This window comes from Dendrobates tinctorius, unplaced genomic scaffold (genome assembly GCF_039654945.1).
Source record: "Dendrobates tinctorius isolate UK_male_01 unplaced genomic scaffold, ASM3965494v1 ptg000309l, whole genome shotgun sequence".
In the NCBI taxonomy this organism is placed as follows: Eukaryota; Metazoa; Chordata; class Amphibia; order Anura; family Dendrobatidae; genus Dendrobates; species Dendrobates tinctorius.
This window is the reverse complement of record NW_027361976.1, coordinates 2,485,111-2,497,374: the sequence shown is the minus strand read 5'-3', so window position 1 is coordinate 2,497,374 and position 12,264 is coordinate 2,485,111. Positions and strand designations below refer to the sequence as shown.

At 44.5% G+C, this 12,264-nt stretch overlaps 1 protein-coding gene across 5 annotated transcripts in view; it reads right to left on the bottom strand.

Annotated features, from left to right (window-relative positions):
* SEPTIN6 (septin 6) overlaps positions 1–12,264 on the bottom strand; it is a 117,659-nt gene that overhangs the window by 21,715 nt on the left and 83,680 nt on the right. For all 5 annotated transcript variants that reach the window (XR_012227029.1, XM_073560954.1, XM_073560952.1 and 2 more), the window contains exon 9: positions 6,344–6,534. Coding sequence is in view for 4 of the 5 variants with exons in the window: in XM_073560954.1 (XP_073417055.1) it covers positions 6,344–6,534 (191 nt within the window). In the remaining variant the exon portion in view is untranslated. The remainder of the gene's footprint in view (positions 1–6,343; positions 6,535–12,264) is intronic.

Here is a 12,264-nt window from a genome sequence, read left to right as displayed (position 1 = left end):
CAATAAATACATCTGATGCTAGTGTAAGGGTATGTAGTGCCTGCCCCTTTAAGTCCCCTATCCCGCTAATGTACATAAATATGTATTTATATACTGTTGTTCCGGATGCCTATAATATGTGTGATTTGTGTTGTCTTTACTGCACCATGTATATAATAGTGACAGTGCAGTATTTAGTTTGGCCACAAGATGTTAGTATAGAGTTCACTACAGTGTACACAGTTGTATAGTTAGCAAATAGTTAACCACGTAGGAGGCGCCTGCTGTGGGTACGATAGGGGATTTTCCTGGTTTATAGTCAGTCAGGCTAGGGAGCTGAAGGTGCTCAGTTGGGGCCAGGGAGCCCCCCCAACGTCCATAGGGGCTAATGCCATGGGGACAATGCAGTGGCCCCGCAACGTTTGAGGTACAAGCCCAGCCATCCACAGACAGCGTGCCAGCTAGTGAAGAAACAGCTGAGGTGAGAGGAGATTGAGTTACTCAGAAGCAGGAGACAGGGTTTCCCAGTAAGAAGACAGCAGTACAGTACACGGCAAGGCAGACAGGTGGATTACTCAGGATGTGGAGATTACTAGCATGGGTGGACTCCCTTGGTGGCGGGGCGAAACGGATGAGGGACCCCTTGTATATAGTGAGCTTGCACAACGAGGAAGCTGGGAAAACGTACAGTGCGGTACGACCCGATCTCGAGCCGTGTGACAGGGAGAGAGGAGAAGGGAAAAATGCAGTATCGGGCAACATGGAAACTGAAGTAGGTGATGGAATATATCTGGATGTGCTGCGAAGATCTGAAAGTAAAGTTTTGCATTTTGAGTTTTACCTGGACTGTGTCTCTGTTCATTCACATGAAGCCACAGGCAACCCCACGAAAAGGAGGGTGGACCACAGCAGAGTCAGGAATGCGGAGGCAAGTGTACTACATGAGCAATGTAGTGTGTCTTTGAAGGGAGGCCAGGGCTCAGGACCCCCTGTGTCCTCGGCCATGACTACAGCCCTGGCCGACCTTTACACCAGAAAAAGATTAAACTATAATGGGGGCAGTGTAATAGCGTTCGATAATCAGTCAAGTTCCCTTTAAACCGCTACCATCAATATTTTCAGAATGTTTTCAGTCATTTTACAAAAAGAAGGCTGGAGGGAATACTGCGTTCCCTGTGCTAAAGAGCTGTATTGATCAATGATGCAATTCTGGAGTGAATGACTCTCAGTATATTCTGTGAGAGCAAGACAAAATAAATATTATATGTTAATATATCACAAAATACATATGTATAAAGAAGAACAAATTAGCATGGGTTATTTAAGGCATTAAACAGGACCTAGGACACTATGAATGTGCATCTATGATGTGCAATCAAGCCATGTGGACAGAGCCCCAAAACTTGTCCTATTTGTTTTTTGGGAGGATGCAGTGATAGCCAAAAAGGGGCTGTTCTCCAGCATTTTTAGCAAGTTGGGGGCATGATCCCATTACAAACAGCAATATGTTATGCCGTCTTTTTTACAATTGGATAAAAGGATTGGGTCTAAGTTCACAAAACTGCAATAAAAGTTAGAGCTTTATGTATTATGCAGTCAATTGAAATGAAGTGTGATTTCCAACACTGTGTAATCTTCGCACCACAATTCATTTCCTTCAGTAAAAAGCAGCAGCAGATGTATGGTCTGGCCATTGCATCTGCACAGCCCATCTGTGCAGCCATTAGAAATCCAGAATGGAGGTGGAGAACACCCAGCACACTTTTGCAATAACACAAAAATATATCAAAAGAATTCAATAAAATTGTAAAAACAAGTGTGCACTGTAATCTTGTTTCACCTTGAGTTTATGCTGCAGAAAGTAAAATGAAGATTGCAATGAGTACAGGTGTGGATAATGCTAATAAAAAAATAATTGCTGTATCACTTAAAAAAGGTTTTCCAGGGTAAAAAAAAATATTTTAGATAATAAATCTGCTGAAATTAGTATATTAATCAACTTCCCAATATACTGCTTTTGATGTCTGACAGGTGCCAAGTCCTCAGGTCCTTTTCTGGTTTGTGTCCTACACAAGAGAGTGCTTCCTGTGTCACTACCAGACTAGGAGCCATGTGTTAAAGGGATCAGCTGACTGCTCATCAAGGCTATGTGCCCACGTATGCAGAAAATTTCTGCATGAAAACCGGACTCCTTCCCAGAAAACGCTCGTTTTTTTCTGAGCGTTTTTTGTGCAAAAACCGCGCATTTTTGATGCTTTTTTTCAGCGGATCCCCAGACACATAGAAAATAGCTAAAAACCCGGACTTTTCTGCAAAATTAATAAGCATGCTGCGTTTTTTTTCACGGAAAAAAAACGCATCAATATGCACAAACAGTGCATAATGCATTAAAATGAATGGGACGCTTCTTTTGAGCGATTTTTAAGTGTTTTTGCCGGTAAAAGCACTTAAAAAACACGAGAAAAACGCTTATGTGGGCACCCAGCCTAAAGTAGCTGAACCAGCCTGGAGGCCGGCTTAGCCAGTGAAAGGAATAGTTATAAGATCCCCTTCACTTAAAGATCCAATCAAATACAAAAAAAACACTGTCCTGGGGAAAAAAGCAACTCCACTGAGGCCCTACTGGTACCAGATGGACTTCAACACAATGAAGCACTTTTCAGATGTTTAGTACATTAGTATCTTGCATAATCCAACCCACTTACTTGGCTACTTGGGCTGATTTAACTACCCCGTTTCCCCCGAAAATAGGGTGCCCACCGAAAGTAAGGCATGCTAGGGGGAGCACTGTGCCTGCTAATATAAGGCACCCCCTCCCCCGAAAATAAGGCATACCTTGTTCTGTGCATGGGGCATGCAGTTGTGTCTCGCTCCCGCTGTCCGGTGCCCGCCACTGCAGCCGCACTGATCGCAGGAGTTAATCACAGCCTCGGAGCTGTGTGCCGATCTCCGCCCATGAGCCCTGCGCCAATCACAGCGCAAGAACCATGAGCCAGCTGACATCATCCATAGCCTCTGATTGGCCCAGGGCTCCTGCACCACAAAAGCACTGAAAGCAGCACCGTGGAGGAAACCAGTGAGAAAGTGTGTGTGTGTGTGTGTATGGGTGTGTGTCTGTGTAAGGGTGTGTGTGTACGGTACACACATGGGAGGCTGCAGTGGGATACTGTGATAATGGGAGGCTGCAGTGGGATACCGGGATGATGGGAGGCTGCAATACTGTACTGTAGAATGATGGGGGCTGTAATGGAATGATGGGGGTGCTGTATTGGGAACTGTAAAGGGATGATGAGGGCTGCAATGGGATGTTGGGAATATTTGGGGCTGCAAAATGATGATGGGGCTGCCTCGGTAAAGGAACTGCTGTGGGTGATTGTTACGGTAGCGGTACAGTGTCCAGAAAGTGTGTGGGAGCCATTTTAGAGCCCTTATGTTTTGTGGCCGTGTGGGAGTCAGGCAATTACAGTACCGTACCGTAGTGTGTTACTTTGATTTGTTGTCTGCTTTTCTGCTGAACGGTCTATATGTCTGACTACTGGTTTTACGCTACAGAACGTTCCTTATGTAAGGGTAGAGCGCGCTGGAATGTTTCTCAGGAAAATAAGACACCCCCCCCCCCCCCCCCCCCCCGAAAATAAGGCATGGTGCAACTTTCGGAGCAAAAAATTAATATAAGACGGTGTCTTATTTTCGGGGAAACAGGGTATTTCCTTAAAGAACCACTCCCATCCAAAAAATGTTTACCATCTTAATATTTTGCAAACATCATATTATATATAACTTTGCACTTACAATTGCTCATTTTGCCTTTCTACGCAGATAATTCTTTTCTTTTCCATTAAGTCTGTAACATCATGTTATTAAACACTGACTAGCTGAATCCTTCCAAGCTCTGTGTAGAAATAGGAAGTCACCTTCCCTGCATGTGTCATTATTAGAACTACAATTCTACATTACTTCAAAGTCCCTTACAGCCAAGATCCACTCCCTCTTAAATTCCTGACCCACTGGCTCCTCTCCTGCCAGGGACTTTGAAGTGATGTAGAATTGTAGTTCTAATGATGACTCAGAGGGAAAAGTAACTTCCTGTTTTTACATAGAGATTAAAATGATTCAGCTAGTCAGTTCTTAATCACTTGATGTCATAGACCTAATGGAAAAGAGAAGAATTAACTGGGTAGAAAGACAAAATGAGCAATTGTGCTATATACCGTAATATGATGATTGCAATAGATTAAGAGGATAAAATCTTTGATGGAAGTGATGCTTTAAGCTGCAAAACATCTAAAGAGTATGTAAGGTGAACTTTTCAAATCAAATATCCTAGGCTCTTCAAAGAGCACGTTATGTAGCAAGAGATGCTCAGAATGTGGTATAAGTGTGGCAAATGCAAATACCGTAATTGTGCATCCCATCCACTATTCACTGCTATCTACTGGCAAGTGTTGCATGTTTGCTCTGACATTTTCACACCACTTTGATCAGGTATCCTATCATCTGATCCTATCACCTCCGCACAGCTATAAACAAGACTTGAGGATGAATTATCCAAAACATGGCAGAAAGCTGAACAGAGGGTTCAAGTGTATGGGTGGTTGGAAGGACCAGGTGGAAAAGGAGGAATCTGTTTCAGCAGGCAGCTAATGAAAGCGTATAAGCACCTTAAAGGAGTTACCGTATTTTTCCGACCATAAGACGCACTTTTTCCCAAAAAAATTTTGGGGGGAAAGTGGGGGGTGCGTCTTATGGTCGCAATATACTAATCTCCGGGGCTCTGCGGTGCGGTGGTGGCAGCGGGCTGTTCTCCGGAGCAGGGGCGGCGGCTCCGCCGGCATTTCCTCGCAGCCCGGAGGCCCCCGCACATCCCTTGCTGGCCGCCGCCATGTTGCGGTGGCCTCCGGGAAGATGGCCGCTGGTCCGGGGACGGCGCATGCGCAGGTTCAGATCTCGTCCCGAGATTTCGGGGGACGAGATTCAAATCTCAGCAAAGAGATCTCGTCCCCCGAGATCTCGGGACGAGATCTGAACCTGCGCATGCGCCGTCCCCGGACCGGCGGCCATCTTCCTGGCGTCTATGTTCCCGGAGGCCACCGCAACATGGCGGCAGCCAGCAAGGGATGTGCGGGGGCCTCCGGGCTGCGAGGAAATGCCGGCGGAGCCGCCACCCCTGCTCCGGAGCACAGCCCGCCGCCACCCTCACCCCACAGAGCCCACCTGCCCCAGCTCAGCACAGCTGCCCCTGCCCCAGCACAGCTGCCCCTGCCCCAGCACAGCTGCCCCAGCACAGTCCACCTGCCCCAGCCCCAGCACAGCTGCCCCAGCACAGAGCCGCCACCGCACGAGCCTGGAACACTGAATGACCCCTGTGACTACTCCTCCACCTGTGCCGGATCCCTTCCCAGGTATGCTGAATTCGGACTGTAAGACGGACCCCCATTTGACACATTATTATTTTTTTCCCTATATTCCTTCTGAAAATTGGGGTGCGTCTTATGGTCCGGTGCGTCTTATAGTCCGAAAAATACGGTATATCATGTATGAAAGAAACACATCAGGTTAGCCATGCTGCGCAAACCACAGACAACAGGGAAAGGATGCCTCATTGCTATCATATATGATTTGTCCTGTAGCACTGTGGCAGATAACGGGATGTACAGATCGGTCAACAGGAACGCACCGTTGCTCTGCCTCTCTTGTTTTCAGTGGCTTCTGGAGATTTACAGTTCAGACTTGCGGCATGGTCTCCAATGATGGTAGCAGAGACATTTTGCCTCTGCAACACAAGAGTAGCACAGACTGAAGCTCGGCAAAACCAGCAATCAGGCCAGTTTCAGAGTGGCATTTACAAGCTGTTTAGCAAACAGATTGCAAGTGCATGCTCACTGCCCAGAAAGACCAGCCTTGGCATGGCTGGTGACCTAAGCAATGAGCTGTTCACTAGAGACTTAATCCCTCTGTTCTTAAGAATGGAAATGTTTAACAAATAAGTTGTTTGCTTATACAAACACGTTACAATTTGTAACCAATAACGGACATGGAGACAACCCCAAAAAAAAAAAAAAACAGGCTGGGAACAAGCCGGGAGCTGTGCAAAATACTTAATATATAATATATAAAAACAGATGTGGAGCCCATAAATACTTGTCGATATTTATATACTATTCATGAGTATGTACACATACACATCAACTATGTGAGAGCAGAGTAACTCATCATATAAATACAGTGATGCAGGATACTGTACTGAATCTCAGAAGAGTCATCAGGGTACAAACTGTGTAAATGTCAAACTCACTTCTGTACTCTACACATTTTAGACCAGTGGCAGCAGGTGCGGCCACATCTCCTGCATTACTTTACTTACTTTTTTCTCTCCTTTTCTCGTTTTAGGGTCTGTGATCCACCTGCTTGTTGTGCCTGGGACTGAAGCAATTCTGTTGCAGTCTTCCGTTTCTTAAATTCATTTACCTCATCTTCCAAACTTTTCTTTTTGTCTTCTAGCTTTTTCTTCTCGTCTTGATGTAGTTTTTTCAGACGGTCAAACTTCTCATGAAGCTTTAACAAAAGGCAGATATTACTAAACAATATTTTTTTGGTTATGTTTTGTTTTAATGTTGACATACAAAAGTTAAGTGAACCTGAATAATAATTTCAACATTCTAATGTGTATGGGGGTCTTAGGGTCACACAACTTTTTTCCAAGTGACCAAACTTGTCTGTTTCTCAAGAATAAGAAATTTCAGGAATAATTGCCTTTTTTTGGGGTGTATTGTAGTACTGAAGTAAAGCATTTCAGAGCAGACCCACTCCAAACTCCCCAGAAAAAAAAAAGTCTAAATATACCGTTAGAGGGAACGGGCATGTTGAATTTCAATGCTCAATCTTTCTTTCGCTGCTAGATAAGTCTCAAACAAAAAGTGTCAGACAGCGGCTTACTCTTCTCTCTATTGAAAACACATGCAAAACCAAGCATCTATGTGCATGAAGGGCAGCGAGGAGACAATGCTCACCTGTCTGGCAGCTAACATCTACCACATCTTTGCTTCAATGCATAAAAGTAATCAGTAAATAATTTTATTTTTTTTTTAATAGCATTTTTAACCTCAACCACCAAAAATGGTGTTAGCCCAGATGCACATGACAGGGGCAATGGTTCAAAAAGGCAATAGCATTACACACATCACACCAGGTAGAGACGCAGCACTAACTGATGCTATAGGATTTTTAGAGGACGAAAATGATGAAATGGTAAGACAGGATGTTGAGAAGGCCGAACTTTTAAATCCCTATTTTGCATCTGTTTTCTCTCAGAAAGGAAATGTAACATCAACTGTTCCTCACTGTCCTATTAAGGGAATAGAAGAATCCAGGATATCTATAAACAGAAAGATAGTGAGGAAACACTTAGCTATCCTAAATGAATTCAAGTCTCCAGGTCCAGATGAATTACGCCCCAGAGTACTGAAGGAGATAGCAGAAGAAATTTTTGAACCCCTCTCCATAATCTTTGAAAATTCTTGGAGAACAGTAGAAGTCCCAGAAGACTGAAGAAGAGCAAATATTGTTCCTATCTTCAAAAAGAGGAAGAAGGTGAACCCAGGCAACTATAGGCCGGTGAGTCTGACTTCTATACCAGGAAAGATCTTTGAACAAATTATTAAACAGCATGTATGTCAGTACCTGGATAAGAATGAAGTGATTAAACAGAGTCAGCATGGGTTTGTAACTAATAAGTCATGTCAGACTAACTTAATTTCTTTCTATGACAGAATCACTGATTGGGTGGATCAGGGAAATGCTGTAGATATAGTATATCTTGACTTCAGCAAAGCATTTGACAAAGTATCTCACACAATCCTTATTGAAAAAATGACTAAGTATGGACTGGACAAGGCAACTGTTAGAAGCAGAAATGTGGAAACCACAAAATACGATCAAATGATCCTTAATTTGCAAAAATGGTATCAATCTTTATTAAAGTGACAAGAACGGGGTAACAATGAATCCCGATCCGGCTGGCTTTACAATGCGGATATGTTTCTCGTCCACAGCGCCCAAGCAGTTGGGAAACTGACATATCTGTTGAAACTTTTCTGAAATTTCAATCCACCTCTCTGTTGTGGGCTCTGGTAAAAACTCTTCAGCTAAGGAGTCCCACAGTGCACGGCATGTGTACTTCACTATTCCAGATATGGTGGAAATCCCGAGTCTGTACTGGAAATGCAGTGACGAAAGGGATTCTCCAGTTGCAAGAAATCTGTGGGGAATTAAAAAACAATCAATTAGTTTTAAATCACAGCATTACATACCAAAACTCAGCTATAACACTTGGAGATACAAACTACCACCAACAAGATTGCAGTGAGTGTGCTCTGAAGCGAGCATATCCAATAAATGTGGCTTACCTTAAAGTCACCATCAGACGCGCTGCGGGTGAAACAGAGAAGCGGCAATAGGTGTCCGCTTTTCTTATGAGGTGTGCAATGCGCTCCACCAAGTAATCAAAATTCTCCATTTTCATCTGAACATATCCAAAAAATTTATCCGGGTTTCGTCGAAGGTCCATGCAGAGTGTAGAATAGACCCCACGCGTCATTCTCTTGGCTGTGATGGGGTGGATCCACAAACGTCGTCTACGATGCCTGATGCGCTGCTGTCTCGCTCTCTCCTTCTCCAGAACAATCACCCTCAAACGATTTGCCTCCGCTGTAAAATCCGCCAAATTCTTCAAAATATTTCCAATGACAACATCCATCTTCGCCAGTAACTTGCTCTTCTCTCCAACCTGCACTTTCTCCTCTACAACCTGTCAAAGAAGGGCTGATCGGAATATTTCAATTACAAGAAATATTTTTCAATTGTCCTCATGGCCATCGCTGACGCGGAATACAAATTTATTGCTGTTGATATTGGGGCCTATGGCCGCTCCAATGACTCAAGTTTTCAAACTGTCATGAGGCGTAAACTGTATGGAAACACCTTCCAGTTCCCACCCCCTAGACCGCTGCCGCAAACATCTGGTCCACCTATGCCATTTGTCTGTGTAGGGGATGAAGCCTTCCAGCTGTCAGAACACCTTTTGAAACCGTACTCTAGCAGAGGATTGACAAGAACAAAACGCATTTTTAATTACCGCCTCACAAGAGCAAGAAGAATGGTTGAATGTACCTTTGGTATTCTGACAGCCAAATGGCGAGTCCTATTGACTGCGATCAACCTCAAGACAGAAACTGTGGACGAGGTGATCAAAGCTTGCGTGGTACTCCACAATTTTGTTATCTGCAAGGAACCCATTTCCATTGAGGACACCTCTGAAGAAACCACCTTGCAAGATTACCATGACATTACCACTAGAAGTTCTGTGACGGTTTCAGTAATGAGGGACAATTTTGCACTATACTTTATGTCACCTCAAGGCAGAGTACACTGGCAGGATGACAGAGTGTGAAAGATTTGTGCCCTTAACCAAACTTGTGTACCTTCTGTACCAACAGTATATACCTTTGCCAACCAAAGTTGGCTATCTTGTCATGGTCTCTATTTTTAGCTTTAGGCCACAGGTGTGTACCTGGTTGTGTTTTATGCAAAGTATTTCACCTTTTAACAAAAGTTGTGTACATTGTTAGGAAATCACCAACAATAAACACAACTTTTTAGGTGAAATACTTTGCTTCAAACACAACCAGGAACACAACTGTGGCAAAAAGCTAAAATTTACCCACAGTTATATACCTGGTTTTGAATACCTTTTTACCTTTTAAATACCCTGTATTTAACCTTTTTTTTAAACATATTTCGCCGCAGAAAGAAATGACAGACAACCAGTGTAAACAATAATTTAACTTTTATTTAAAATATTTTTTTTTTGTAAACTGTTTTTAAAGTTAAAAAAAACTTTTTTAATAAAGGTTTGAAACCAACTGGGCATTTTTATTACAAAACACATCATAAATCTGTGTAGTGTGGGGTGGAAATACTGCTGGAGGGGCTGCGGGACACTTCGACACTGGGAGTGTGGAGAGAGGATTGGGATCGTGGTGGGGAAGGAACAGTTAGAGGTGATGGTGTGGAAAAAGCTACAGAATGGGTGGACATGTGGGAGGCAGAAGAGGTGGTGGGCGGTGGAGTGGAGAGTTGGGCAGGGACTGTAGGAGCAGATGATGTTGATGGCAAGTTGTATGGGGAAGGAGTTTGGTACGGGGCAGGTTGCTGGAAGTGGGGAGATGTCTGGTACTGGGGAGGTTGCTGGTACTGGGGAGGTTGCTGGTACTGGGGAGGTGGATGGTATGTAATAGGAGGGGGAGGATGGAAAGTGGCTGGAGGGGGTGCAGATGTAATAGGAGGGGGAGGATGGAAAGTGGCTGGAGGGGGTGCAGGTGGAGGAACTACTGTGGTGGGAGGAGGAGGTTGGGAGGTAACGTGCTGGAGAGCACCGTGGCATGAATGCATTACATGCATCTGCTGGGTAGGAGATAGCGTTTCCATGCGCTCCACAACAGACCTGAAAAAGGTGTGGTTTGGCGAAGATCTTGCTTCTGAATGCATGGTTTGCAGAAGTGTCTTCACCTCCAGAATGCTGGAGTTGATCTGCTGAAAGCCTGCGGAGATTTGCTCTGACAAGACTTTTAGACAGTTCTGGAAAGATGCATTCATATGCAAGAACTCTGGCGCATAAGTCTTTTCCTGACCCCGCTGCCGCTGCCGCCCAGTACCCGCAGGTGTACTAGAGGTGGCAGGGGCAGAAGGGTGGTGTAAAGGGAAATCGATCTCCTCACCAGCAGCTTCATGTAATGTAGGCGGCCACGATGCTCCTGTGCTGGTGGATGGGACAGATGGGTCGAATGTGTGGGAAGGCTGGGAAGGTGCAGATGTACCGGGGCGGTCGAAGTGTCCCTCGGTGCCGGTCTCCTCAGGGATCGCCTCAGAAGGGTCCAATCGTGCAGGCTCCCGAGTGCTGCTCACCGTGCTGTGGAATAAAGAGAAAAAAAAACAATTAAAATACTGACATGGTATGGCCCTGGCCGAAAAAAAAAGGTTACATCTAACATTTTTTTTCACATGTGGTGTGTAATATTTACCTTCTAGTGACCATTGTTTCCCGGAGGAACGACAGGGCTTGTGCGTACTTGTACTTGCTCCTGCGTCCTCCAGATCCACTCGGGGCCCGCATCTCTTTATTGAACTCCTTCTTGAAACGATCCCTCACAGACCGCCACCGCTTCACAATTCTGTCCCCTGAAACGAGAAAGGAGTGGTTAGTATACAACATCAGTGTTTCCCAAACTCCAGTCCTCATGGTCCCCAGGGGTCATGTTTTCAGGATTTCCATAGTAAATAGAAATCCTGAACACATGATCCGTGGGGACCACGAGGACTGTTGTTCGGGAAACACTGGTTTACATCAAGCAACCGGTACTGTATATACTTACGCTCTTTAATCTGGGCCTGAGCATCGAGGTCCTCCCAGCGGTCCACAAGGAGCGAACAGATTTCCTCCCAGAGTCGCCGGGTAACAGTCAGGTCAGCGTGGCGGTGGTCAGCCATATTCCAGAGCGGCTCCCTTTCTCTGACGAGATCGATGAGGTGGTCCACATCGATTACTCCATCCTCACCGTCAGAGTCGGGAGCACGCTGTGAAGGCTGTTAAAGAAAAAGACGAAAATAACATAATTAGCCTCCACAAAAGAAATGAAATAAAACGTGCAAAAAAACAAAGCAAAAATATTTATACTTACACGCTGGTGACCGCCGCGTTGCTGTCGCCGACGACCCTGGGAGGCACTGCGAGGACCTCTTGGCCGAGCACCAGATTGGGAAGACTAGAGAAGAAAACAAAAAATGTTATGTCTTTGGATGTAGAGGATGGAATCTCCAGCGCTGGACTTCAGTTAAAAATACATCATTTATTGTAAATTCTTAAAATAGAACAGAAAAAAGTATGGATAAGGACATACAGGCAGATGGGGTCTCTGGTGGTCTCCAACCAACGCGTTTCGACCTAGAGGGTCTTACTCATGGTTCACACTAGACCAATACTGACGACTACAAATAGTACAAAAACTAGTAAATCACAGGTGTTGGACAAAAGAATTAATGAAAATAGGGAGTATCCCTACCAGTTAACTCTTGCAAACACTCAGCCTAATGTGGAGCTGAAACAAAAACTTGTCGGAAAAACAGGAAAAAAAAAAAAAAAAAAAAAATCTAATAAAAAGATATCATAAGAATATAATAACAATCACAAAAATTATCAGAATAACCAGAATTGAATAGGACTAAGTAGAA